The sequence below is a fragment of the Podarcis pityusensis genome (assembly GCF_964106645.2).
Source record: "Podarcis pityusensis genome assembly, chromosome: 6".
NCBI classification, from domain to species: domain Eukaryota; kingdom Metazoa; phylum Chordata; class Lepidosauria; order Squamata; family Lacertidae; genus Podarcis; species Podarcis pityusensis.
Genome location: NC_138030.1, coordinates 5065449 through 5092718, shown reverse-complemented (window position 1 = coordinate 5092718; position 27270 = coordinate 5065449). Strand labels below are relative to the sequence as shown.

General features: G+C 41.4%; 1 protein-coding gene and 1 long non-coding RNA gene across 8 annotated transcripts in view; one reads left to right on the top strand and one right to left on the bottom strand.

The window, feature by feature from the left end:
• RTEL1 (regulator of telomere elongation helicase 1) overlaps window positions 1–27270 on the bottom strand; it is a 74174-nt gene that overhangs the window by 44789 nt on the left and 2115 nt on the right. For 6 of the 7 annotated variants that reach the window (XM_081011022.1, XM_081011021.1, XM_081011020.1 and 3 more), the window contains exons 2-16: window positions 25559–25690; window positions 21915–22113; window positions 19998–20091; window positions 19557–19638; window positions 18571–18631; window positions 15456–15531; window positions 13209–13293; window positions 11810–11875; window positions 11360–11513; window positions 10656–10694; window positions 9743–9821; window positions 8052–8149; window positions 6952–7007; window positions 3712–3786; window positions 2880–2961 (exon numbers count right to left, since the gene is read on the bottom strand). In XM_081011022.1, the coding sequence (XP_080867148.1) occupies window positions 2880–2961; window positions 3712–3786; window positions 6952–7007; window positions 8052–8149; window positions 9743–9821; window positions 10656–10694; window positions 11360–11513; window positions 11810–11875; window positions 13209–13293; window positions 15456–15531; window positions 18571–18631; window positions 19557–19638; window positions 19998–20091; window positions 21915–22113; window positions 25559–25660 (1348 nt within the window). In that variant the 5' untranslated portion in view covers window positions 25661–25690. Of the gene's footprint in view, window positions 1–2879; window positions 2962–3711; window positions 3787–6951; window positions 7008–8051; window positions 8150–9742; window positions 9822–10655; window positions 10695–11359; window positions 11514–11809; window positions 11876–13208; window positions 13294–15455; window positions 15532–18570; window positions 18632–19556; window positions 19639–19997; window positions 20092–21914; window positions 22114–25558; window positions 25691–27270 lie in introns of those variants that run through there. The other variant, XM_081011026.1, reaches the window with a different exon arrangement.
• On the top strand, window positions 6–12927 carry LOC308480279. Its single transcript, XR_013987988.1, has 3 exons — window positions 6–1178; window positions 2950–3134; window positions 12839–12927. It is a non-coding gene; the product is annotated as an uncharacterized lncRNA (long non-coding RNA).

Sequence of the window (27270 nt, the reverse complement as noted above, 5' to 3'; positions counted from 1 at the left end):
AACACCAAGGCAAAACGTTAAGAGGTATTCACTGTGGCTGGAGCAAAGAACACCGACCCGTAAGTTACTGCAAGCAGATATAGCAGGCCACTTGTAAGCAACCACGGGCCTTGAAGTAATTAACATCTTCTCAGACAGCCTTAATGCACAGCATTAAGAAATTGTGAGTTCCAAAAAACTTTTACAAAAGTTATTATTTTTTAAAAATGCCCTAAAACATGTAAACACTATTAAAAGGATCCTTTGAGTGGTCCTTTGTAAAGAGCAGTATCTTACAAACGCCCTAGAGCCTTGGAAGATGTTTTCAAGTAGAAAGGCAACTTTATTTTAATGTCTTGTGCAGAACTGGTTTCCCTTCTGATGGAGAAGAGAAGAAGTTAGGTAGAGCAAGTTCTTGACTGATATAAAACAATTCTATCTTAAGAAGGAAAGCAGTATCTGGGTGTACCTCAATGTTTATCACTGCAGAACTGCATAGATACAAGGAGAGTCAGATCTGAGTGCAGACAGCTCACCATATCGCCTCTAGAAAACCCGTTCTGAAGGATGAACACATTGACTAAAAGTAGCCATTGGCTAACTTGGGACAAAATAAAAAAGTCAATGCAGCTATGTATTCTATCACTGGCAGGTAGCACTTTCAAAAAGTGCTTAGCTGTAGGACATGAGAAGATAGAGAAATGCTGAGATGGTTGAATGATGGGCTCTGAGAGATGAATTCACCAAACCTACAGATTTTATGCATGGCACAGTTGCCTGGCAGGGGTGAAAATCATGAGAGTATACTCAGAGAACCTCTTTCACTTTGCTCTGTATGACATGGGTTGACTCTGTATTTACATGGAAGGGAGGAGGGGATATCAAGTTTGGGAAGGCGACCATTTAATTTGGCACTTCACTCGGTATCACATTTCTGGCACAAAAGAAAGTAGAGGCAGAGCATGGAACAAGCAAAGGAATTGCGAGATTTGTATTTGTAGGCTTCAATTCTCAAGGTTCTCTTATCAACACTCCAGATTCTTTGTTTTCTGTATTATTCACCACATTTCTAAACAAGGAAAATGTGTACTGCCTAGACTGCCTGCAAGAGTTTCTGGAACTAAAGTACAAGGACATGCTATGAACAGTAGGAAGTACTTGAAGTAAACCTAAACAAGAGTTTTCCCCACTCAGAATTGGTATGTGTAAAATAAATATAATTTATCAAATTACTTACGACAACAACTGTGGGGGGTGAAATATTTATATGGGAACATACCTTTATAATTGCATCAGCATCATTAGAGGCTAAAGGTCAAATGAATTCATTTTTGCTCTTTAGAACACACCAAGTTTGGCTATTGTAATAATGTGAGATATACACACACCCTTTGCTTCTGTACACCTCCTTTCATTCAAGCTGCAAACAAATCAGTACTTAATTCTAATTTAGGGATGGGAAATATGTAGCCTTTCACATGCTGTTGGACTCCAACCCCCATCATCTCTTGCTGATATGGCCACTGACCAAGGATGATGGGATCTGTAGTCCAGCAACGTCTGGAGGGCCACAGGTTTCCCACCCGTGCTCTAAATTAAGCATTGATTCCCATTTTGTCCAAAGCAGGGGAACCATGGTTGCAAACTTCAGAACAAGCCAGAATATTAAGCCACAGTTTGAAGTCAGCTTATTCCAAAGATAGCAGCAAAACAGGGAAATCTGTTTAAATTTAGGTTTCCTGATTTAATGACAACTTGTGGCATAGAGGGAGGTAAGGAGTCCGTGTGTGCAGTCAAAAGGCTGATGCATATCATCTGGGGAATGAAAATGGAAGATACTGGTCCTCCTAGCTTCCTTCCTATGTCTAAGACTCCCAGTCCTTGATTACCTAAGCTACATGGTCATGCCTGTAGGGATCAGATGGGATTACCATGAGGAATTATAGAATATACATCAAGCCATTGTGTCCACAATGAAGACATTGTGTTGACTGGGTTTGATATATTGACGATAATTTCTGATTAAATCCCATAAGATTCTACATTCATGCCCTTTTGATGCCCTTTTGCCTTTGCTGCCCATTTCTCCTTGCTCTTCACAAATCACATACACACTTAGACAGGCAGGCGTCTTGTGTCCTCAAAGACTGGGCAGTTTCGTCTTTGTAGTTTTCTGATATTAATCTTAGGATGTTAATCTTAGGGCCAGGAAACAGATCTCACATTAAGGGGATAATGGTCACTGTCCTCCTGGCCATCCTCATCATATGTATTGCTTGTTTATTACCTCCGGGGTTGCCAGATGCTCTTCTTTGTAGTTCTGTTCTTTATTTACCCCAGAAATATTTGTGCTTAATTAGTTTTAGTAGTTTAACTTGTCCCCACGTGGGTTTGTTTAAATGCTCAGAGGAAATGATTGGTTCTTACAAACACTCTGTAAAAAGTTCTTTTGTGAATAAAACGGCCTGGCCCAGGGGCTGCGGAGATCTGACGGACAGGCACAGAGAGACACGATTATACGCACCCTTCCCAGAGTCTTGCTGGTTCAAGTCTCTGTGTGTATTCTTATTAATCAGAGTTCAATCCTTCCTTTACTTTGAGAACGTAACAATGCCACTGTTTGCCCTGCTTTTGCCTATCTTTGCCCCCTCAGTTCTTCCCAAAATCAACAGCACAGCATCAATACCTTCAAACACAACATTAAATTTTGGAAGCACAATTACACAGTGCAATGACAAAACTACGCAATGGTTTCACAAAACCTGGCTAGAAAATGTCCTGGCCAAATGAGATTATAGATTGCTGTCATGGCACACACAGCTGCCTCCAGTTCTCATTTAAGTTGAAGAAACCCGGGCTGAAAGATTTACATGATCAAAGCAACGTATCAGCATTGTCACCTTGTTTTTTAGTTGCTGACGAGTTCCACAGGTCTGTCCTCTGCTTCTTTTTATGATTACTTGCATCTAGATGGATGTGGACCTAAGAGGCATAATCAATAAATATGAAGTACAAGAATAGGACATCTATGCTACTTGCATCACCACAATGAAGTTTGTAAGGGAGCAATGAACAGAACCAGCTTCTACTAGCAGGCAACATGTTGTAAGTGGGCCTATGCAGTTTGAACAAGGAACTGAGTAAATTCTGAAAAGGTATTAACTTACTCTTTTGCAGTATCTTACAACTGAAAAGGTATAAAGTCACTAATTATACTATGGTAAACTCACGCAGCCCTCTTTTTCCTCAAACTTAATTCAACCATTTATTGCTAAGCCTATAAAAAACTAAAATCTTTTGACTTTTCAGCACCATAAAGGTAAAGGTAAAGTGACCCCTGACCGTTAGATCCAGTTGCGGACGACTCTGGGGTTGTGGCGTTCATCTCGCTTTACAGGCCGAGGGAGCCGGCGTACAGCTTCTGGGTCATGTGGCCAGCATGACTAAGCCACTTCTGACGAGCCAGAGCAGCGCACGGAAATGCCGTTTACCTTCCCGCTGAAGCGGTACCTATTTATCTACTTGCACTTTGATGTGCTTTTGAACTGCTAGGTTGGCAGGAGCAGGGACCGAGCAATAGGAGCTCACCCCATTGCGGGGATTTGAACCGCCGACCTTCTGATTGGCAAGCCCTAGGCTCTGTGGTTTAGACCACAGCGCCACCCGTATCCCTATTTTCAGTACCACAGGCAAGCTAAAGTAGGAAATCAGCCTCAGAACAGCACAACATACCTTATAATACTTTGAGACCGAGCAGCCCAGGATAGAACTAGACGTGCCTTCTGATGGACGGAAATTAAAAACAGTCTAGGAAACAAGATGGGAGAAAATGTAAGATGGGGAGGGAAAACCCACCATGCCTTTCAAGCAAGGTAAATAAGATTCAGCATGCTTCTGAATGGCTTCATCATAAAAAAATAATAATTTCAAAATAAAAAAGGATTTCTGCTGGTTATCCGCAACACCTTTGCAAGGCTTCCAACTCTATCACCAGGCTGAAAGCACAGAACAGTCATACCTTGGGTTAAATATGCTTCAGGTTGAGCGTTTTCAGGTTACGCTCCACGGCGACCTGGAAGTAATGGAATGTGTTACTTCCGAGTCTCGCCGCTCGCACATGCGCAGACGCTCAAAAATGACATCACGCACATGCACAGATGCGGCGAGTTGCAACCCGCGCAGACGTGTGTTGCGTTCACTTCAGGATGCGAGCAGGGCTGCAGAACAGATCCCATTCGCATCCAGAGGTACCACTGTAAAGGGTAACAGTGTGCAGAAGGGCAATTTGTGGGCGTTTTAGTTCTCACTTTGCCAACGATTACTCCTAGGGTTCCACAGGCTTACTTCTGAGTAGACATAAATAGCCACTTTTCAGTTTAGGAAAAAAGGCAGCTAAGGGGGAACAAGATATTGGTGTATAAGAGATGAATGGTGTATCTTATACAGCGCTCTGGACAAAAAGAAGGACTTATTCATGCAGTACATAGTAAAAACCATGTAACTTGCTCCCGCAGCAGGCATTGATGGCCATCAACTTAGTTGGTTTTAAGAGCGAATTAGACAAATTCATGGAGAAGGCTATCAGTGGTTTCTAGCCATGGTGGCTGTGCTCTGTCTCTACGGCTGGAGGCTTAATGCTTCTGAATATCAGTTACTGGAAACCACAGGCGGTGAGAGTGCTCTTGTGCTTGGGTCCTGCTTCTGGTTTCCCATTAAGGCATCTGGTTGGCCACTGTGAAAACAGGATGCTGGAATAGATGCGCCATTGGCCTGATCCAGCAGCCAGGCTCTTTTTACCTTCTTATAGTATTACTAGCATGGGTGGCCCTGTGGTCTAAACCACAGAGCCTAGGGCTTGCCAATCAGAAGGTCGGCAGTTTGAATCGCCGCGACGGGGTGAGCTCCTGTTGTTCAGTCCCTGCTCCTGCCCACCTAGCAGTTTGAAAGCACGTCAAAGTGCAAGTAGATAAATAGGTACCGCTCCGGCGGGAAGGTAAACGGCGTTTCCGTGCGCTGCCAGAAGCAGCTTAGTCATGCTGGCCACATGACCCAGAAGCTGTCTGCGGACAAACACCGGCTTCCTCGGCCAGTAAAGCGAGATGAGCACCGCAACCCCAGAGTCATCCGCAACTGACCTAATGGTCAGGGGTACCTTTACCAATACTTTAGTATTACTGGGGGGGCACGGCCCTCCCCCAACTCACTCTGCCCTGCCCGAGCTTGCCAAACCGCCTCACTCATATATAATTTAACTGGCATATAATCATCAATAAATGTACTTTACAAATGTGTAAACACCAATGCACATATAAAGAGATACAATGACAATATGATGTGTTTTATTAGAATAACTATAGCTGCCCTACTATCCAAATATCTTTAAAAAGTACTGTATTTTTCTGTGCCCCCATGTATAAGACGCACCCTACTTTTAGGGACCCCAAATTTAGAAAATGGGCATATGCACTATTCGTGTATAAGATGCCCCCAGAATTTTAACCCTTTTTAAAAGTAAAAAAACCTAGTCTTATACACAGAAAAGTACAGTATATATTATAGCTTGGAGAGTGATCGCCCCCTAGTGCAAGTTAAAAGAACTACATCAGAAAGCTCAAGAAGTTAATAAAAACGAATGGCCTACAATTCTGTTTCTAAAAAAACAGTTTATTTCATTATTACTGGTAGCTGGTCAGGAGATGCTGTTGGATGTTTTGTGGTAGGGGAAATGGCCAAAAATCACTGCTAATATTCTGGATAAAACAGTTTGGATAGATTTACATTTCCTATATTATAAGGTATTAACATGAAGCAAGTTTAAGCAATCTGAAAGGATGGTACCCTGAGGAGCAAAAGGTTTCTCAGTACTCTTAAATATACTTCATGGCACTGTAGAAAGAGCGAAATTAAGGCTATCAAAACTTAATCCATGTACAAAAAAATTAACTCATTTGCATTAAGTTTATGAAGAAGTTAAATAAGTCTTAGTTCATTTCCTATCATTGCAATTTCCTATAATTGCAATGGATAATGACTTGTCTGGAATCTAGAAGATTTGAAATGAAAACCTATGTGGAAATACCACAAGCAAATGCATCTCCCTTTAATTTTTTCTTCTGCAGACTAAACATACCTAACCTCTTGGTTTTAGACACTGTCAATTTCCTGGTCATCCTCCTCCTCATCTCCAGTCTAAAGATACCCAGATTTTTCTACTGCTCTTTTTTCCCCAGACTCTATCATCATCCTGGTCACCCTCACCAGCATTTCCTGTCAAGACCCATCCAGTGCTCAAAGCAAACATAGAGGTTACTGCATCTAACGGATAGGATTCCCATAGGATTTGTTCTTGATCTGCAGGAAAGGTTTACACCAGGCACAGGAAAACTCGGCCCTCCATGTTTTGGGACTACAACTTCCATCATCCCTAGCTAAAATGACCAGTGGTCTATGCCCGGTTTACACTGCACCAGCTCAATCTGGTCTCCTTAAATCTCTCCCAGATATGTTCCAGTGAATCACAAATATGCTACAGTTTCTAAACTGAAAAATGCAGACCACATCCCTTAGAACTCTCATTCCATTGTGCACAGTAAATTGGCATTCAAAGCCTCTCTTCAAAGACAAAGAATACCAAGTGGAAATGACCACAGCCTTGATTGCTGCCACCATCAAGCAAAATTTCTTTTTCCTTCACCATAATAAACTTACACAAACACAACCAACTACCCTACCTTATCACAGCTTCGGACCTGAGCAGGTTGAACATGAGAGTGCAGCAGAATTCTGTAAAGTGATTTTAACCGTCCTGCTCTCTAATTACCCACTTGCCCCAGGTTTACATAATGTGCATTATGAAGATATTCACAGAATGACATGAAAAGCTCACTTGGAATGTTATTACTGAATTTATAACTCTCTCCATAGTGCCTTTCAGTCTTTGAAACTACAAAAGAGGAGGCAACATATATTTACCTGAATTATGTCTGTAAATTTATGCAACCCAGCTGTATTGATGAATATGCCAGTACCTAAAGGCAGGGGAGAATATTGTAACATTTTTGCATGACTTTTCTCACAATCATCAAAAATCCATTTATGAACACTGTGTTGTAGGCATGGAGGCACTGGGCAAAGATTCTGGCATCTGTTACAGTGCCCTGGCCAAAACTAACAAAATGAATTCCAATAGGGGCAAATCAGGCATTAATTACAGTCATACCTCAAGTTGAAGTTGCTTCAGGTTGAGCTTTTTCGGGTTGCATTCCGCGGTGACCTGGAAGTAACTGAAAACGTTACTTCCGGGTTTCGCCGCTCACGCAGACGCTCAAAATGACGTCACACGAATGCACAAAGCGGTGAATCGCGATCCGCGCAGGTTGCGTTCGCTTCAGGATGCGAACGGGGCTCCGGAACAGATCCCGTTCACATTCAGAGGTACCACTGTACTTCCTGGACTCAATCTCCTTTTACTAGAAATAATTAGCCATCATGGGCAAGGGGGAAGGACACAAAAGATCAGCCACAAAGTAGCCCGTCTACATCCTCAGGACACATCAACTGAAACTCATCCCACGAACTTGGCCCTGATGGCATTCTGGTAATAGCCCCAAACACTGTTACAAATGAGGCATCAAGGTCAGAGAAGATATAAGCAATTTTATTACATATTCTTATTTATTACATTTATTAGTCACTTTTCTTCTTTTTCACAAAAGTAAACTCAAAACAATTGACAAACAAAATTGTATACTCAAAATGTTTAGCAAACTTATCATAAGATGCCTCTGAAGATTCTAGGATCTCTCCCCATGGACGTCTGTTGCTTATTCACCATCCCCACCATACAGAATAGGTTTCATAATGAGTTCTTGTGTTCAATCATATTCACCATGAATCTCTCACCTGTATTCTAGTTGTCTCCCGCCTTGTTTCATTTTCTCTAGATGTACCTTAACTATTTTCAGGTCTGTTTCTTGGGCTCATGCAATGCTGTGCACTCTCACAATATTATACCCTGCTTTCAAACTTTCTCCCCACCCCCTATTTTTCCAAAGTATAATGTGTACACTTACGGCCTGCTAAATACTGTAAGATTTGTTCCAGTGACTCAAGGAGAGATGCTTGGGTTTGGGATGTGATTTGGACCTTTTCAAACAGGTCAAATATATAGCTGTAATTTCAAGAAGAAACATAAACAAAATACTGAGTCTTATCCTAGCAGCTAACCAAAGTACAAAATACAAAACAGTCTCACTCCATTTCTCACTAAGGTATTCTACGGTTCTTAGCACATATAAACATTATGTATATAGAGTTAGAAGAACTACTCAGAATCAACCCCGGAAAAGGCAGATCATTCCATCAGACAAGCAGAAAAGCTTGCACTGAAAGAGCAATCTGCCTAATGCTATGTTGAATTCCTCCCTGTAAGTATGGAGAACCTATTCTGTAACAGAGAGTGGTAATCAAATATGTTTTACTTAACAGTACAGTGGTACCTCGGGTTACATATGCTTCGGGTTACATATGCTTCAGGTTACATACGCTTCAGGTTACAGACTCCGCTAACCCAGAAATAGTGCTTCAGGTTAAGAACTTTGCTTCAGGATAAGAACAGAAATCGGGCTCCGGCGGCACGGCAGCAGCAGGAGGACCCATTAGCTAAAGTGGTGCTTCAGGTTAAGAACAGTTTCAGGTTAAGAACAGACCTCCAGAACGAATTAAGTACTTAACCTGAGGTACCACTAGTTTGAATCCCCGCGATGGGGTGAGCTCCCATTGTTCGGTCCCAGCTCCTGCCCATCTAGCAGTTTGAAAGCACGTCAAGTGCAAGTAGATAAATAGGTACCGCTCTGGCGGCAAGTTAAATGTTTCCATGCACTGCTCTGGTTTCGCCAGAAGCGGCTTAGTCATGCCAGCCACATGACCTAAAAGCTGTCTACGGACAAACGCCGGCTCCCTCGGCCTATAGAGCGAGATGAGCGTGCAACCCCAGAGTCGTCCACAACTGGACCTAACAGTCAGGGGTACCTTCACCTTTAACCTTAGTTGAATACCATCCACCACCTCCTACCAAAGCTTGATGAGCCTCCATAAACATGAGGGCTAGAAACCTTCTTTTAAAAAATAGTATCTGTTTTTGAAAATGTGAAATGCAGTGGCTTGATGAAAGTCGAGTGATTTGTTTTATTTGGTATTTGTAATCAACACTTCCCCCAATAGTGTATCCTCTGGACATTTTATCCTCCCAAACCAACCTGTGAGATAGGGCAGGCTAAACAATATTTCATTAATTTATTATATTTATATCCCACTTATCATTCAAGGTGGCATAAATGGTTCATTCATTCCGTATTATTATAATATTATAATAATATAATTATTATATTGTAGAATACGTTAAGCAGAGAGGTAGGAGGTACCCCAAGGCCTCCAAATGAGCTTCACTGCTTACTAGTCTGAACATTATAATGTGCTACTTGACCTGACGGGACACCCAGTGAGCTTCACAGGCAAGCAAGGGTTTGAACTGAGTGTCCCAGTCTGACCCTTCGTCCTGCTTCATCAAGCAACCTCTTTGCAGCTACAATTTCCAGCAGCCACAACTGAGCTCCAGAAAACCTGGGTGACTCAGGCCCAAGATTCTCAAGGAAACACCCTACACTATAAAACAAGCAACAAAGCAATTTTATGAGTCTATGGGCAGGCACACAAAAACAAGAAATGCCAACTTGGCACACGCTTTGTATCTCCTGAAACATACCTTCCATCCTTAGTGAGTCCACTTCCACTTGGTGGCAGCTCGACGGCATCTATAACGTTTTCTAGCTGAAGAAGAATCTCTTGAAGGCAAACAGAGGAAGAGGAGGAATTTTATGCAGCTGGCATATAACCAAATTATCCTGCTCTTTCTCCTCAGACGAGACTGCAACACAGGCACTCTCTCACTGCCTTCCCAACAAGAAAAGGGCTCCTTCTAAGTGACACACTCCCTCAGGGTGGGGAGGTTGCATTGCCACATTTACACAACAGGCCACCTCAGTGGGCTTGTTACTGAAAAGCAGGACATAACTTTTAAAAAGAACTAAAGCAAAGGACTTTTTCTAGGGCTGAAGTAAGATTTTCACATTTGGGGGTAATACTTTCTGAGTAAGATAAGTAGAATCCAGTCAACCAATGATCTGCCATATGCCAATATCATAAAAATGACAGGCAAATTACATTGTTTACAGGCAATTAAAAAATGCAAATGAGTAGTAGCTTGCCAGCCAAATGCATAAACATGAAATATCCTTCAGTATTCAACAAGTTGTCAGTAAATTAGCTAGCATTTCTCATCCACCATGTATGTTTCTCTCAAACCAAAGTGATTAGGAATTTGCTTCCACAAGGGATACTGTGCATTCCCCTCACGCACACAACCCTTAATAAATGTTCCTCTAGTCTCTTTGGGTATTGTTCAAGGCATTCAGTTTTTCACATACTACCTACGTTGACAGATCTTTAATTTACTGCACCAAAGAGGTGCATAAAGTACAAAATTTGGAATATCTGTGCAATAGAGAGAGTAATCAGCTACATGATCGTCTTGGCTAAACTGAAAGCCACCCATTGCCAAAACATTTTTTAAAAAAACTTCTCTATAGACAAAATATGAATCTAATAATTGTACTTACGCTTTATCTTTGCAATGTCTTCAAGCTCCATGTTTAATCCTGTTTCAGAAAGAATTCTTATTCAGGCAGTTTCCAGTGCAATACTGTATCAATGTCTCTTCCCCCAACCCATCCTGTATAAATCTCAATATTTAGATTGTACACTAATGTACCTTTCCAAGTGCAATGTACATGCACTGCCTGTTAAATGCTTATTGGACTTTGATTGTGAATGAGTGGAAGAGAGAAGGCCAGGAAGGCTGCAAAGTATTCTGATGGCTATCCTGCAGGCTTTATGTGCTCTTCATTTCTCTCCTTGACCAATTCTCCAAACCAAAATCCAGAAATCCAAAGCACAAATATCAAAAGCGCCATTTAAACAATTTGCTTTTAAGTACCTAATTTATACTGGATTTGCCTTGGCATGCAAAACACACATCCCTTCAAACAAGCTCAATGAATGCACTGAAATAACTCTTGCAAAAGCCTCACTGGCATTAATACACAGCTGCACAAAAGATTTTCATGTTCTTGCACAAGTATCTTTCTTTCATGGGGTTTTCACAGAAGAGTTGCCAGCCATAATCCTAATACGTCAACTGCCTAGCAACCAAAATCCACGTTCTGAAGACTGATTTTGCAGAACCTAAGAGTAATTTCTAAAAGCATGCAGCCCAATGAATCTCTTGTATTCAAGAAATCACTGCCCTATACAGGCAATCTACCTGAACTGGCAGGCTCCACATTGAATTCAGAGTTGATTTCATTCTGCTGAACGTTTTTCACTTGTTCTTCCAGAACTATGTTAATGGCATCCACAGCTGAAGCTAAGTCATAGGGTGTCAAGTCAAACGATGCCAACTCTTCACATATCTTTTCCTATGGATGTAGACAAAAAGTTACACTTGTAGTGTACACTGTTAACCACATCAGCTATGCACACACTTTGGGTCTGTCTGTCAGGACAATTCCTGCTCTAGGAAGCCAACATTATCAAAGGACCAAATGAAGAGAGTATTCTTTTAAAAATAACACCAGTGACCTATCATCTCAGTTGCTCAATACTTATTTAGGGAACAAATAGTCACAGATTACTTGAATTCTTATATGAAAACATACCTACAAGGCTCTTTGCCTGTTAAAAATGGAGAGAAGCCAGATGCATCTTTTCTTACCACATTGTGAGCTTCATCAAGTATCACTACAGCCCCCTTCAAGTCCAAGTTGTGAGCTCTTCGACTCTATTTTTTTTAAAAAAAGTGGGAGATATGTGAGGCAGGATGGCAGGGACAAGTTGTTTACAACTATTTGCACCACCCTTAAATGTCTGTCATCACAAAGCAGTCTATCAAGGTATGGCAGCTGCACATGGCCCAATGAAAGAAGTGCAACATGGCCCTGTAAAATTCCATTTCAATGACACTCACACAGGTGTTCCTTGCAACCCTATTATTTATTAAATATTTTATACGATGCCTGTTTTGCAGACATCTAAAGGTGGTGCACAACAGTATCTAAAAAAAATTGCAGCAAGTACAATCAAAACCAGTAACATACAGTAAGGCAATCCATCAAAATATCCTTTAAAATCCCACAACAAGCAGGAAGTTGTGTGTGGGTGTTATCTGTTGCACACACGTGTTTGAGGAACAGTTAATGCCAATAAACCAAAGCAGCATGTCATTTTGCTTCTTCAGTGCATATTTCACAAAGAAAAACAGTGAAACAGCTTTGTCAGCACATCAGAAACCCCTATTATTCAATCAACCTCATAACTAGAAAATGATCCATAAATCTGAATTGCTACAATCCCAAAATGGTGACCTGTACTGGGATTTCACTATTATCCACCCAGTACAGGACACTCGAATCCTGGTAACCTGCAGTAATGATTAAAGAAAAGGTTTTTAGCCCTCAAAAGAAGGGGGTAAGGGAGAATAAAAGCTACACAGCAGTTTTTTCTAAAAGCAGATCTCAAAGAGGCTTCTAATACTCAGTATATAGCACCATATTCAAGGTGGATCCAGAACCACATGGCTCTAATTTGCCTGTCACACCGCCACTAAACTAGCCTTGTTAGTACAGGGAGATATGCAAAGACTCCTGTGATTTGAATTTGTTATACTGAAGGGAGAAATTTAGCTGGGAAAGTTTCTATGATGAAAACAAAGAAAAGCAACTGAAGTTCTCCATTGTATGCCTAGCCCAGCAGGGAAGCTCAACAAACCAAACAATATTCAACATATTTGGAAGGACGAAAGAAAGAAAGAAAGAAAGAAAGAAAGAAAGAAAGAAAGAAAGAAATGCTACATGATGAGTTCCAACAAAAAAACTAGTGAACAAAACTATCTCCCTTTCTGAGAAGGAAATATGTTAAAATAAAAGAAACACAAATTAATTTTTGGGGTTTAATCACCATGTATATATATGTATTTCTGCCTTATGTGATAAGCATTTAGCATCTGTATTGTTTCCTGTAATGCGTTAATTAAGCAATTTACTGGCATATCCACCAAAATCCTCTTAAAATATTCAGTAAAACACCCTTGAATTTTAAAATAATACCCCACATACCTTTGGGTCCAGTAAATAGTTGTAAGGCATAAAAATGATGTCTGCCTGCTGCTTCAAACTCCGAGAAAGATAGTAAGGGCAAACTCTGTTTAAAGAGAGAGGGAGGGAAATGTACACAGTGCTACAAGACAACCAACAAGCTTTCCACAGTCATTTATTAAGATTCTCAGGGGTTTCTTGTCAGCTTCTTAATGGGCTAGTCTTAAAGGCAGATGGTTTGGTGGGTTTACATGGGCCCGTCTCCTCTCTCATTTGATAAAAGAGAATGCTGGGAATAAATCCTTGACCCTGCAAATGCAGCGAGATAAAAGAAGGTGGTGGTGCAGAGGCTGCTAGTAAGCTTAGCATTTAAGGCAGGCATAGGCAAACCTGGCCCTCCAGATGTTTTGGAACTACAATTCCCATCATCCCTGACCACTGGTCCTGTTAGCTAGGGATGATGTGAGTTGTAGTCCCAAAACATCTGGAGGGCCGAGTTTGCCTATCCCAGATTTAAGGCATTCAACTTTTACACTGACATAGTCCAGCTTTGACAGCCTTCTGGCAGTTCCCTTCCTGCGAGAAGGGAGGTTACAGGGAACCAGGCAGAGGAACTTCTCAGTAGTGGTGCCCGCCCTGTGGAATGCCCTCTCATCAGATGTCAAGGAAATAAACAACTATCTGGCTTTTAGAAGCCATCTGAAGGCAGCCATGTTCAGAGAGGTTTTTAATGTTTGATCTTTTATTGTGCTTTTAATTCTGTTGGGAGCCGCCCAGAGTGGCTGGGGAATAATAATAATAATAATAATAGTAATAATATTTTTTAAAAACAGGGCTTCAACCAAGAAAATAAACTGTAAAAGAGAGAAAGAACCTTGATAAAGCATTACACAAGGGGGGGGGGCGCGGGTGCTTATCTTGTAGTCATTTTTCAATCACAGCTCTATAGCAAATATCTGTTTACTTAATTAGATGTGTCATGGGGCTTATGCTTACAAAGATGGATTGTTCATGATTTAGAAAGTATAGAAAAGGGAGATTTGGAATTATCTCCCACCTGTTGAGCTTATCAGTGTATGAACATCAGCTACAGTGGTATAGATCCAACAGCACTCATTTGATAATTAGTCATAGATGTCTTGGTATTTACACAGACTTGCACTGGAGATTTTGAATTCCCTAGCCAAAGGAATGCAATTCAGTCCCTAATCTTTCTATGACTAAATGAAGCAGTAATTTCATGTAACAGTGGGTTTTTCTTTTTCCATGCCATTCTTTAATGAATTTCTAAATTCTGCAATACCGATTTTATTTATGATTGATTAATGCTCCTTTGGAAGGAAGGGTAAGATATAAATTTAAGCAACAAATAAAACATTTAGGTTGATTCTTTGTGCAATAATCAAGTATGTAGATGTAAGTGAATGCAGCCAGCGCTTTCTATTCAAAGAAAGATCATACAACAACTTGCATGGCATGGTGGTTGAAGGTGTGAGCGACAAATGACAATATCCCCACTTCATATTTCAGCCTAGTCATGAACTCACTGGGCGTTATTAAATCAAACCACTACATCTGAGTCTAAGCCTATCCCTATGTTCACAGGTTTGGTGTATGGATTACCAACACAGACTATATGAAATTGTTTGAGCACTTCATATTTAAAGAGCATTTTCCTAATATACTAGAAAAGTTTCCCATATTTTCCTATATACATGCACATATACATTTCCTATATACAAATACATGCACAAATTTACTGTGCACAACGACTGAATTTTGAAAGACTGTCAAAACTGAATCCTTTCCTCATTTCAGTTCAGCACTAATGCAATTATCTATTGAGAATATACTGCTAATATTATTAATAATTGTTTGTTAATGAAATTTGTATACTGTCCTTCATCTGAAAATCACAGGGCATTTCACAACATAAGAACACAAACTTCATAAAACAAAAACCAACTAATAACTCCCCCCAAACTCATTTAAAAGGCCATAACATGTTAATCAGCCAAGGACCTGGCTATAGAGAAAGTGTTTTGCCTGGCACCTAAAATATGCAATGAAGGCAGCCAGCAACTTTCCTGGGGAGAGAATTCCACAAAAGGTGAGTCACTGCAAAAAAGGCTCGTTCTCATGTTGCCACCCTCTGGATTTCTCATGAAGGAGGCACATGAACACGGGCCTAAGATGATGAACATAGGGTCCGTGTTGGTTCATATGGGGAGAGGCATAAAGAAAGAGAAAGTGAAGAGGAATTGTGACCTGTGCTTGTTCCCATTTTTAACCAGGTCTTCAATATCCAAGATGGAGCTGATCAGGTCTTTTTCAGTGCTCTTCTCTATAGAAAAGAAAAGAGGAGTTAGCATATTCCAGCAGATCCCAGGCTGGCTCATCTATTCCCGGCTCCTTGAACATCCCATTTTGGGCCTGCCCACCCATTCAGCAGGTAGAATGCTGAATTCCACACTAGCAGAGAAATGTTGGCATCACTCCAGAGCTGGGTGGCCAGAAGGGCTGGGCAAAGGACACCTCTGCCCAATCCAAATTCCCCAGATTGTAGCCTTAGGTCAGGGGTCACCAACTTAAGGCCCATGGGCCAGAAGCGGCCTGCGGAGGTCGTTTGACTGGCCCACGAGCAGCCCCCGAACCGAGTTGCCCACTTGAGCTAAACCAGCACGGTGCAGGGACTCACTTCCATGGTGCCGGAAATTGCATCTGTGCAGACGCTGAAAATTGCGGACGCGCACACGCCAAAAATCGTGGGCGTGCACGCTCACACACGCGCACGATCCGGCCCATGGAGGGATCCCTACAGGACCGATTCAGCCCAGGCAAGATAAACCTTGCCAACCCCTGCCTTAGGTGGTTAGGGTTATGGAAAGCAGGTCCTATCAAGAAAGTTTGAAAGAACTGGGCATATTTAGACTGGGGGAGAGAAGCCTCGTCATACACCAAACACTCTTCTCAGTGAGGAATGCTATGTCATCCTGGAGGCCCCTTCATCATCATAGGGGGGCTCTGGGATGATATCCTATTTTCCACTAGAAGCAGTGCCTAGCTGAGCAGAAGAGAAAGGGTGATGCCCTTGGGGGTTTAATAGAAGATTGGATGATATAGTGGCAATGCCCAATTAATCAGGCCTAAAATTTTAATTGAGTTCTACCATTTTAATTTATTCATTTGATGAATCAATTAATACTGCAGCCCTAAAACAAGCAAACCTGCAAGTCCTTTCCCTCCCTTTTAATAAAAAAAAAACCTGCCTGCAATGGGGCAAGACATGGATTCATGACATCAGAGGCACCAGCTAATTTGTGTAGTGCACAGCTGACTTCTGCTGCAACCTAGCAGAAAGCAGAAGCATTTCCCCTGAACTCTACTTGTGAACAAAATGTAGTGAGTACGATTCCACGATGACCCTGCTGCTTAAATTATATACTTTCATGTGCACCCTTAATTATCATTTTCTGGGTGCAACCACCCAACACTGCTGCTAAGCAACCTCTGCCCATTTCCTGCACAAATCACATTTAAAATTAATGCAGGTTGCGCATCAACAGCACTTGATGGATTGCTCCTTCTATCTTTAACTTACATGATTATATGAACATAAGAGCCTGCTGCTTCCACATTCCAGGAAAGGTTCCAAAAATATCTGAACATCTGTTGATTTAGTTCTTAATTATGTTTCTCATAAGATACCACATTATATGCAGATGACACACTCTGCAAGCTATGCTCATGGATGGCACCATCTCTCTCCCCACACCCATTATGTATGTGTCTTTGTGTGTGTGTGTGTGTGTGTGTGTGTGTGTGTGTGTGAGAGAGAGAGAGAGAGAGAGAGAGAGAGAGAGAGATTTTAACCTGAAATTATTGATCAGTGCCACTTTCTATGGTCCCCAAATTCTGGGCTCTTAGTATTCCTTATACAGGGGGGCAGTCTTTTACCTTCCTAGGCCTTATTGTCTCTGAATGTGCAAGCAGGTCACTTCACATAATGCCAACGATAGCTGAATGTGCATGGTATAATAGTAAGTGGCTTTCTAAAACCAGCTGACTACCTAGAGGCATAAGTTTGAACTTCAACATTGTTAAAATGATGATGGTGATAATTTATTATTTGTACCCTACCCAGCTGACTGGGTTGCCCCAGCCACTCTGAGCAGCTTCCAGCATATATAAAAACATAGTAAAACATTAAATCTTAAAAAGCTTCCCTATACAGGGCTGCCTTCAGATGTCTCATGAATGTAATATAGTTACTCATCTCCTTGACATCTGATGGGAGATGGGCGCCACCACCAAGAAGGCCCTTTGCCTGGTTCCCCCAGCTTTACTTCTTGGAAGCTGTCTTTCAAGTGAAGTTTATATACTGAATAAGAATTCAATATAAGTGAGACTTTCTGACAGGATGAGAATTTCAAAAACCTTTGGGATAATGGTACCTCATTGCACAGCTACTTTTTAGCAATCTAGCAAGCTGCCTTATACGGAGTCAGATCTTTGGTTCATCTATTTCAGTATCATCCACACTGACTGGCAATGGCTTGCAGGGTTTCAAAGGAGACTTTCCCAGCCCCATCTCCTTGGGGTTGCTAGGGATTAAACCTCAGACCTTCTGCATGTAAATGATGTACTTTCCCACTGAGCTTCAGCCCTTCTGCATCTTATATCAAAACAGCACTATGTTTGAGAAGTCTCACTTTAGATATTGCAGCATCTGCACTTATAACTGAATTCTTGTGGACTAGCGCTATGGTGGCATGGTGGAGAGCTTTTCAGTAGTGTTCCTTCCGCAATGTAGGGGATGGGGAACCTCAGGCCCAGGGCCGAAATGCAGCCTTCTGTAAGTGCTTCTATTCACCCTTGGGACTTTTCCCACACGTCCTCACCAGGTTAATTCGCTCATCTGGTCTGCACTCTTCTTGTGTGCTTTTACCTGGCTACAATTATACCTATTGTCTGCCTAAATGGGTAATGGAGAAGTGTGCATGGGGGTATATTTAGAAACCTTTACATTTTGCCTAGCTGGAATGTAGCCCACTGAACACAGGAAATTGCCACATCTGAACCTCTTAGGTCAATTTCTTAGGTGGGAATCCAGTTTCCACAGCCAGCAATTTGAGAACTAAATTAGCCAATATCTACCTGAAAGGAAAGCATTCACAAGCGCACAGACAAGTATGGGTTGTACAATCTAAACTAGTTAATGATACTTACAAACCTAACCAAAATGAACAGCAGAGGCTGGCAGTTTTGCCTGGAAGAAACAGTTACATGCAAGTAGTCAACAGGAAGACTGATATAAAACTGGCCCAACATCAATCACCAGACTCCCAAACTGAGAATTACTTTCACAAACATTTATTCATACCTTCCACATTGTTATAGAAATGACACGTGCGAGTTGTTATCTTCATACGGCACATGTGGATCTGCAAAACAATATAAATTCCAGTTTGGTGCATAACATAATGAAGCCCAAATAAGTGTATAATTGCACTTGCTCCTATTCACCCCTTATTTCCCTTGGGATTTAGATTGTAAGTTCCTTGCAGCAGGGACCCATCTACTTAATTTATGGAACTCTTTAAAATACCATGTACATTACTGGCACAATATAAATCACTACCACAAGAAGCTCTCAATAGAGGGCAACATATGATAACTGGATTTGAGGAAAATGGTTCTGCAAGCTCTCCAATGTTCAAGTAGACAGTGCTGTTACTTGGCAATTTCCAGAAAAGCTTTGCTGGACAATGAACAGGGAAAAATATCCGTCCCTACTAAGCAGCAGAGAGTATGCTAGAATTCATATAACAAAAGCCATGTAACTTGACTGCTCCATAGCGATCTATTTCATATCTATTATTGATTCTCCAACTGCAACCTGCTTTTGCCCCCTCCCCCTAAGAAAAATGGTTTTTGGTTTACTTTAAACAAACCAAAATATCCAAATAGTCACCCAAAGAAAAAGAGTTTAAAGGTTGCAAAACAAAAACAATCAGCAGGATTTAAACTTATGACTGAAAGGCCCGAGAACATACAAATGTCTTTGTCTGGCACCAAAATGACAAAGTAGGTTTCAGGAGGACCTCTCTTTCATGCAGACCTTTCAGGTGAGATCATTCAATAATTGGGCTGCCACCACAGAGATGCCACAGGTGGACACCCAGAAAAGGCCATCTACCTAAGCAGTGGAGGGCTTGAAAAGCTGACCAGAACTTTGGAATGGGCCCAGAAATGGGCTGGATGAAGTAGGTAAAGTATTAGTGAGGGAGACCTGGATTTAAATTCCCACTGCCCACAGCTCTCACTGGATGAACAAGAGTCAGTGTGGTTTTACTTTTATGCTCTTACCTGTGTATGGTTATTTTCCTGTCTTTTAACTTCAGGGTGGATGCAAAGCTGCTCTCTGGAACCCAATACACATACCTTTGGCCTATTAAATAGGGGGGGATGACACAAGCACTGACATTTTAATCAAAACAAGACACTGAAGATATACATGGTTGGGTTGTGGCAAGTATTTCAAACATGGAAATGAAGCAGGGCATAATGCATAAGCTTTTCAGCATTAACGGGCAGTATATTTTGCAAAAGCTATATGCAAAAGCTCCCTCTGTGTTGAGGGAGAGCTCTTTACTATGGCTGCAAAATGTCTCAGTGATAGCTTATATAACTAGTGTTTTCAAAAACATTTCTATCAACAATAATACAGCTAAAACAAAAATTGCCAGACACATATATCCCAAGTTGTTTCACACCTGGAGCGAGCATCAATATCTTAAGTTTCTTTACCTGTAAACTGTGTTCTTTAATTCATTGATGGCCTGAGTAAGCTGAGAATGAGTTCTGGAGGCATAAATTATTTTAGGAACGTCAGTGTAATAAGCTGTCAAGTGGGGAAGGCGAGAAGGGGATTGGGGGGAGGAAGCAGAAAGGGAAAAAATTAGTTCTTGTTTAGTGCTAAATATATCATCAGTCTGCTTTTCCCCTTCTGGTGCTATGGTAACAACTCAGCCTGCGGAGGCAGTGGCGGATTTTGCAACTCAACCACTCACCTATAAGGAACAAGAGTACATATTTTTAATCACTTTAGCTAAGAGTCGTTCTATGAAGCACCTGTAGGATAAGCATCTGCACATGACAGTGAAAACTAATGCCCTGATTTATACATACTGAAGTTAGTAAGGAAAAGAGGCCCCCAAAATATCAGAATGTAAGGAAGAGTGCAAATCTGGGCCCTGCCAGACCTGAAGAGTGAACAACTACAGCAGAGCAACCATGATGGATCAACATGGATGAAATGGATTTCAACACTGTGCCGCTTTGTGAAGGCTCCTTGAAAATTTTTTACTGAATTTCAGAGACAGTCATGTGAGACCATGGCATCTTGGGTGACGAAAAGCTAATGATAATGTTAAATACAACATTACACCACCAGTATAATAAGATCCTAAAGAGAGGAGGAATGGGATTGCTCCTGATGTGGAATTATAGATACTGCTAGAATGTTTCAAAGGAATTGCTGGAATGTGTCAGGGTGCACCTGACCTTGGTGAAAAAATGTTCACCCATACATTATGGATATCCAGAGTCTACATCAGGGGTAGTCAACCTTTTTATACCTACCGCCCACTAATGCATCTTTCTTGATGGTAAAATTTCCTTACCATCGATGGAAGGAGGATTCAGCTTGTGCCGTAGAACCCCCTCCCACCCACCTAGAATCCTGAAACGCCCACTAGTGGGCGGCAGGGACCACGTTGACAACCCCTGGTCTACATCTTATGTGGGATCACCTACGCAAGTAATCAAATTGACACAAAAGATGGGAAGTCTAATCTTCCTGGCCCAGTTTCTAATCCATATAAAAAGTGTTCAGAGAATTGATTCTCACTCTCTTCCTTCTTTCTTTCCTTCCTGCCGCCGCCTTTCCCACTCTTTTTTATATGTTCCCTCCCTGCACTGGTTGAGTAACTAGGACTTTTATTCCAAAATGTTAAGTGTGGTAGAAAACCTAGAAATACAGATATGCTATGAAACTTTAGCAACTACATGAGCTGGAGGATGTTAGAAGGCCAAAATTTCAGTTAGAATGGGAAAAAACAAACTCTGATTAGCTCCTTTATCAATGTAATTACAATGATAATCTTAGTCTATTCTTACTCTATATTATTTTCTAAGTGTTAACTTGCTCTCTTACATTACTTTATTTTTATGTTATAATTCAAAGTTTAGAATATCATTAACTTCCATATGAAGATAATACGATTTGAATGAAGCACTGTACATCAATAAACTGATTTGTTTCAAAGACGATCTTGGGTCTGTGGTCTTTTATCACTGATTATGCTTTATTATTTGTCCCACTGGGTTGATAATTAGCAAATTCCAACACTGATGAAATAATCAAATTAACAGAGTCCCCAAGTTTTTCTCTTGCTTCTGATAAAGAAAAGAAACTAACCATAACACTCAGCAATGTTTGCCTAGGTTCACATGTTCCCCACCTTCCATGCACCTGAATTTCCACAACTAGAGTGTGGGACTCTATTGAGGCTGGGCAACCGCAATGTTTGCCAGCTTGTCACACCTCATTTTCTACTTCTTCTATAAGGTCAAACACTCCAGTCTAAGAACCCTAGTAATACCACCTTGTGGCTTCCAAATGAACATGACATTGCTTACAGAACCAAAAGACCCAGGACTTACCTGGGATATCAGCACCTGTGGTAGCATTGCCCCAAGATGACATTGGCCGGTCAGTGAAGAGTTCTGCTCCATTCAGTCGTTGGGCAATCTTCTGTGCAGAGATGGCATCTTTGAAGTGGTCCCGCCAAGCCAGAGATGCACAAAGGAGGCATAGTGTCTTCCCCGTGCCTGTGGGACTCTCTAAAATCCCATTCACTTGCTTGAATAATGGTAACAAGTAGATAAAATAAATAATTAGAAAACTGGACATTCACTTTAACTGCCAGCTAACTGCCAAGCATTTTCCCCATGAGTCTGTACAGAAACAAATAAGTGGCTGACAAATGCTGGCAGCCTGAATGGAAGACAGGTTGCTAGGAAGGACTAGGTAGCAGATTAGGCAAGGTGAGCTATAACTGGGAAAGCTAGGGCAGCTTCCTCTAGCTGCTCAGTTAGAACCTAACTCTTAAGGAGAGAACCAAACTAGTAATGAGGCTCACAGCTGGCCACCTGGTCTTCTCTAGAAGTTACCACTCTAAACAGGATGATGCACACATATCATATGGACTGTATGTTTTAGTTAAATTGACCAAGAACAATGTTCTCTCTAGCTGTCACTGTATAGCTTAATCTGCATAAATCATTTGACTCAGCATTTCCTGGAGAATTTATATGTCCACAGTAATTTAATACCCTGCTGTGAGCAGCCTGTTCTAGAAGTATCTTCCAACTCTGATTCTATGACGTTAGAATCTTCAACCAAAGCTCTCTTTCTGTCTTCTTGTTTTACCAGACTGGAAAAGGAAAATGTAGCAAGACAGATAGAGCTCCAAAGGTTATTCTAATCTAGAGCCATCTCTGACTGAAATGCCGTATTTTTCACCCTATAGGATGCACCAGCCCATAGGACGCACCTAGATTTGGGGGGGGGGGGAAATAAAGGGAAAAAATTTTATTCCCCCCCCCCCGGTGCGGGGCGGAGGCGGGGAAAGCCCTCCGCCAGCCTCCAAACCAGGTCGGGAGACAGCGGGATGGCGCGCTGCGCCTCCCCGCTGTCCCCTGAGTTTGCGGGGCTGGCGACGGGGAGGAGCAGGCTTCTCCCCCCCGCCAGCCTTCTAATCAAATCAGGGGACAGCGGGATGGCGGCGTTCCACCTCCCCGCTGTCCCCCAAGCTTGTGGGGCTGGCGGTGGGGCTCTCCTGAAGCCTGGAGAGCGAGAGGGATCGGTGCACACCGACCCCTCTTGCTCTCCAGGCTTCAGCGAAAGCCTGCATTCGCCCCATAGGACGCACACACATTTCCCCTTCATTTTTGGAGGGGAAAAAGTGCGTCCTATAGGGCGAAAAATACGGTACTTAAGAAAGGAACAGGCATTGTTGGTGACAGTGAGAGGGTTGGAAAGTTGACAGACTCAGTTTTTAGGGCAGACATGCCAAAGTTCTTACGCACTAATATTATGATTACAAGTTTTAATTGATCTGTTTAAATTAGTTGGCACTTCAAACTGGTGTTGAGGCAGAGTTAAACAATTGTTCCAAGTCTGACAACAGGAACTCTGTGATTTGGAACTCTTGGAGAGGAAAAAAAAACTCTGTTCATAAATTGCATTTGAAATTATGCACACTTTTTACAGAGCAGTGTCCCTGAAACTCATGTACAGCATTACAGCAATGGCAAGGCCTGCTTGTCACTTTGCAAACAAATCCCCTTGCTTCTCCAACAGATGTTAGGGCACTTGTGTAGGACAGTGATAATAATAAAGATTTACAAAATGGCCTCTGAGCACAATGGTTCCTTAAGAGATTTTCTTGCAGACGTGCAAAAGAGATAATGGAATGCATGGTCTCAGTTCTCAAGCCTTAAGAACAGATTGTATGAACATAAGGTCTACTTATTTGCTTCTTTCCCCTCATCTGCAAGTGTAAGAGAAATCCCACCTACCCACTTCTCTACAAACAGATCTAATGCGATACGTCTGGCACTAACAAGAGAAGGGTTTGCAAAATAGCCTCTTTTCAGGAAGTGTTAAGCAGGTTTCATATGTTCAAAATGCATCTGTTCTGAACAGTATAAAAATGTATCTCAAAAACAAGAAAGGGAAGTCAATGTCTTGAATTTAGCCAATTTCAACTAACGGGAATTTATGCAAGATTTTAAGTTGCAAAGAATACTTATTTGGGAGTGAAACTGAACATTACACAAGTACATTTCTCCTTGTGCACTGTCACTTCACTTTCCTATCCTCCCCACTACAAACTTTCACATTTCCCTAGAAGGTGCACCAGAGGGTTCACCTACCCGCCAGAAAATTGTTTTGAGAGCATGTAAGGGGGTGGGGGAAAGCAAGACCCTGTGGCACAAGCAGACTTCATTCCACTTGCACATGAACATAGCTTTAGATACAATCCTAAACACAATCCTAATCCAAAATTCAGTTCCACAGAGTTCCATGGCACTTACTCCCAGGAAACTGACAACAGTATATGAGCATATGATTTGCTGCCTTAGGACTTACTTCTAAATAACAAGCATTGCAGTTTCTTGATTAATAATAGCAGCATGGTGAGTGACACCATCCTGAAATTTTATAATTGCAGATGGAAGCATCCTCTAAGATGCTTACTGTAACATGTGTGCATCTAAACTCAAGAATATTATTTTTTTTCTTTTGGAACTATTGGTTTCTATCCCCTGCAGATTTATGAAAATTAAATAAATCAACTAAATCAACAGTTTCATGCAAATTTACTTAAAGTAGGTACTACTAGGTTCAGCAGTTTACACTGGAGTAAGCACGCAAAGGATTGCAGTCTAAATTATTTGCAGTCTAAATTATTGCACTCTTATTATTTAAATAGCACTTCTCCTGAATGCTCTCAGCATTTCATATTCTATAACAATAGTAATCTTTACAACATGGCTATTTTTTTAGCATTATACTGCATTGCCCATTTTCATGAGTGAGTTGAGAAATGACCCAGTTACTTCCAAGCTCATAATACTTCATTTACTTTATCAGAACATTATACTACCACTTACAACTGTGAATATTAGGCAGATACTTTTGTAGAATGAACAAATTTAGTTCAAAAATGCAATATAACATGAAAATCCCAAAATAGCTTATCCAATTAAAAATAATAATTTTGTCCATGATATTCACAGCCAAGCAGGCCACAAGTATATATGCTCTGCTGTCTTTGAACCCTCCCAAAGATACTTATAAAACAAACAACTGTGTCATTCACCATGCCAAGCCTGCATTTCATTCGATGGGAGCCAAAACTGAACACATATAAATAATAAAACTCACTTCAAGAAGACATTTTGAACCAGTGTACTTTTGCATCTATTTGAAACATTCAAAGCTTATAAAACAATGGCTTGGTCAGCAATCTCATGGTGTTATGCATAATATATGCACATTTCCCCCCTGTATATATTATCTATTGTGTAATACTGCAACTATGTCTGAGAGCAAACTAATGGTAACCAGGAGTAATCTATTCTTTCCCAACGAAACATCGCAAATGCTGGACCTTACGTTATTTCAGAGATGTTAGCATGACTAGTCTCTAAATTTCCTACTCTCGACACACATTATTAAACATTGTTTAAGAAGTGCCCTCCAGAGGTCTCTGGCTGGGATTTCTCAGATTACTTACCTTTTGCAGGCATTCCAGCACTTTAGACATGTATTCTTCCTGGCATTTGTAGGGTTGAAATGGGAAGTCCACAGTGATGCCATTTAATTTTATCTGAGGCATATTTCATCAGACATGTCAGGATCTCAGAGTCTGAAATCAACAGCACACTTCCTTAAGTTAAAGGTGTCATTTTGCTAAAATACAGTATTAACAAGGACAGTGTTTTCAAACTCCCCCTCCCAATTCCTATTTTGGAGGCAGGCAGAGAAATCATGTAAATCTAAGCCCCTCGAGGAACAGAACCAGTTTGGATCCGGCAAACCCACAGTTGCTTCTGCCTCTGCCCCTGCAACAGTCCATTTTGTGACCCTTTGCTTGGTATTAATTGTGGGAATATTGGTGGCAGCAGCAGTTTTTTGTCCACCAAGCTCTCTGCAGGTGTGGTGATGGTCTTTGCACTGGGACACCTTCACAATCCTAATCCCAGCCAGTCAGCAACATAATGGGATAAGATTAGTTTCTTAGGCTTACTTTAGAACCTCCCTTCTCCAAATGATAAAAGACCAAACACTTTGCTTTGCAGTCTACCCATTTAGTCTGGAATAACACAAGCTAGACTTGCTAATAAACAGCAAAATCATGAAACAAAAAGATCACCTGCCATTTACAAAGTATTGTTTCTGGAGCACTTTGCAGTACAGTCGTATCTTGGCTTTCGAATAGAATGCATTCCGGAAGTCCGTTCAACTTCAGAAACATTCGGAAACCAAGGTGTGGCTTCCGATTGGCTGCAGGAGCATCCTGAAGTCAACTGGAAACTACGGAAGCCACACCACTGGACGTTCAGCTTCCAAGGCAAAGTTCGCAAACCGGAACACCTACTTCTGGGTTTGCGGCGTTCGAGTTCCAAGTTGTTTGTGAACTAAGCTGTTCGAAAACCAAGGTATGACTGTATTTGACAATGGTCAAATAATGTTGTCAACTGACTAGGTGCAATTTAGTCTTGGCATAGTTCAATTCTATGCACAATCATTCAAAGGTACCACTGCATCCAATGGGATTTACTCCCAAATAAGCATGCACAGGATTATGGCCCAAAGTCGGCAACCTTCTGGATGTTTCCCTGGGAACACGCTCCAGAGAACTCAATGATAACACTTTTAAGTAGAGAATATAGAATTGTGGTGTATCACTGAAATCCCAATCAGGCCGCTGCCATCTTTGCCCCGTCACTGACACCAACCAGGGCAGAAAGTCCTGCATTGGACATGTTGCCAATGCTATCAAACAATATAGCTGAGGGGCTGGCTCAGGATCCAGTGCATCCCAGACCAGTCCCTCCCAGTTCCCCAGAACTACCGATTCTGAGGCTTTCCACAGGCTGCTGTGGGGATTCCACTGGCAATACTTCTATCGACTGGCATGTTTGGGTCTTCATTGCCCAATCCTTCCAGTGCAAACGGGGTTTGAATTGCAGCCTGTCACTTCACCTTTAAAGCAGATTATCTCTTTATGCATAGCAGCTGGTTATTTTGAGCATTCCAGAAACAACTGGCAAGATTTAACTTTGAAAAACTGTGACTTTTTAATGTTCAAAATATATCACTATGCTAAATGAATGGTCTGGGCCCACTTTAATGCTACAGTATTGCCTGAAGGTGTGTAAATCTGGTCAATTTTATTTTATTTATATTTCATCTTTCCTCCATGGAACTTAAGAAATGCAGTTG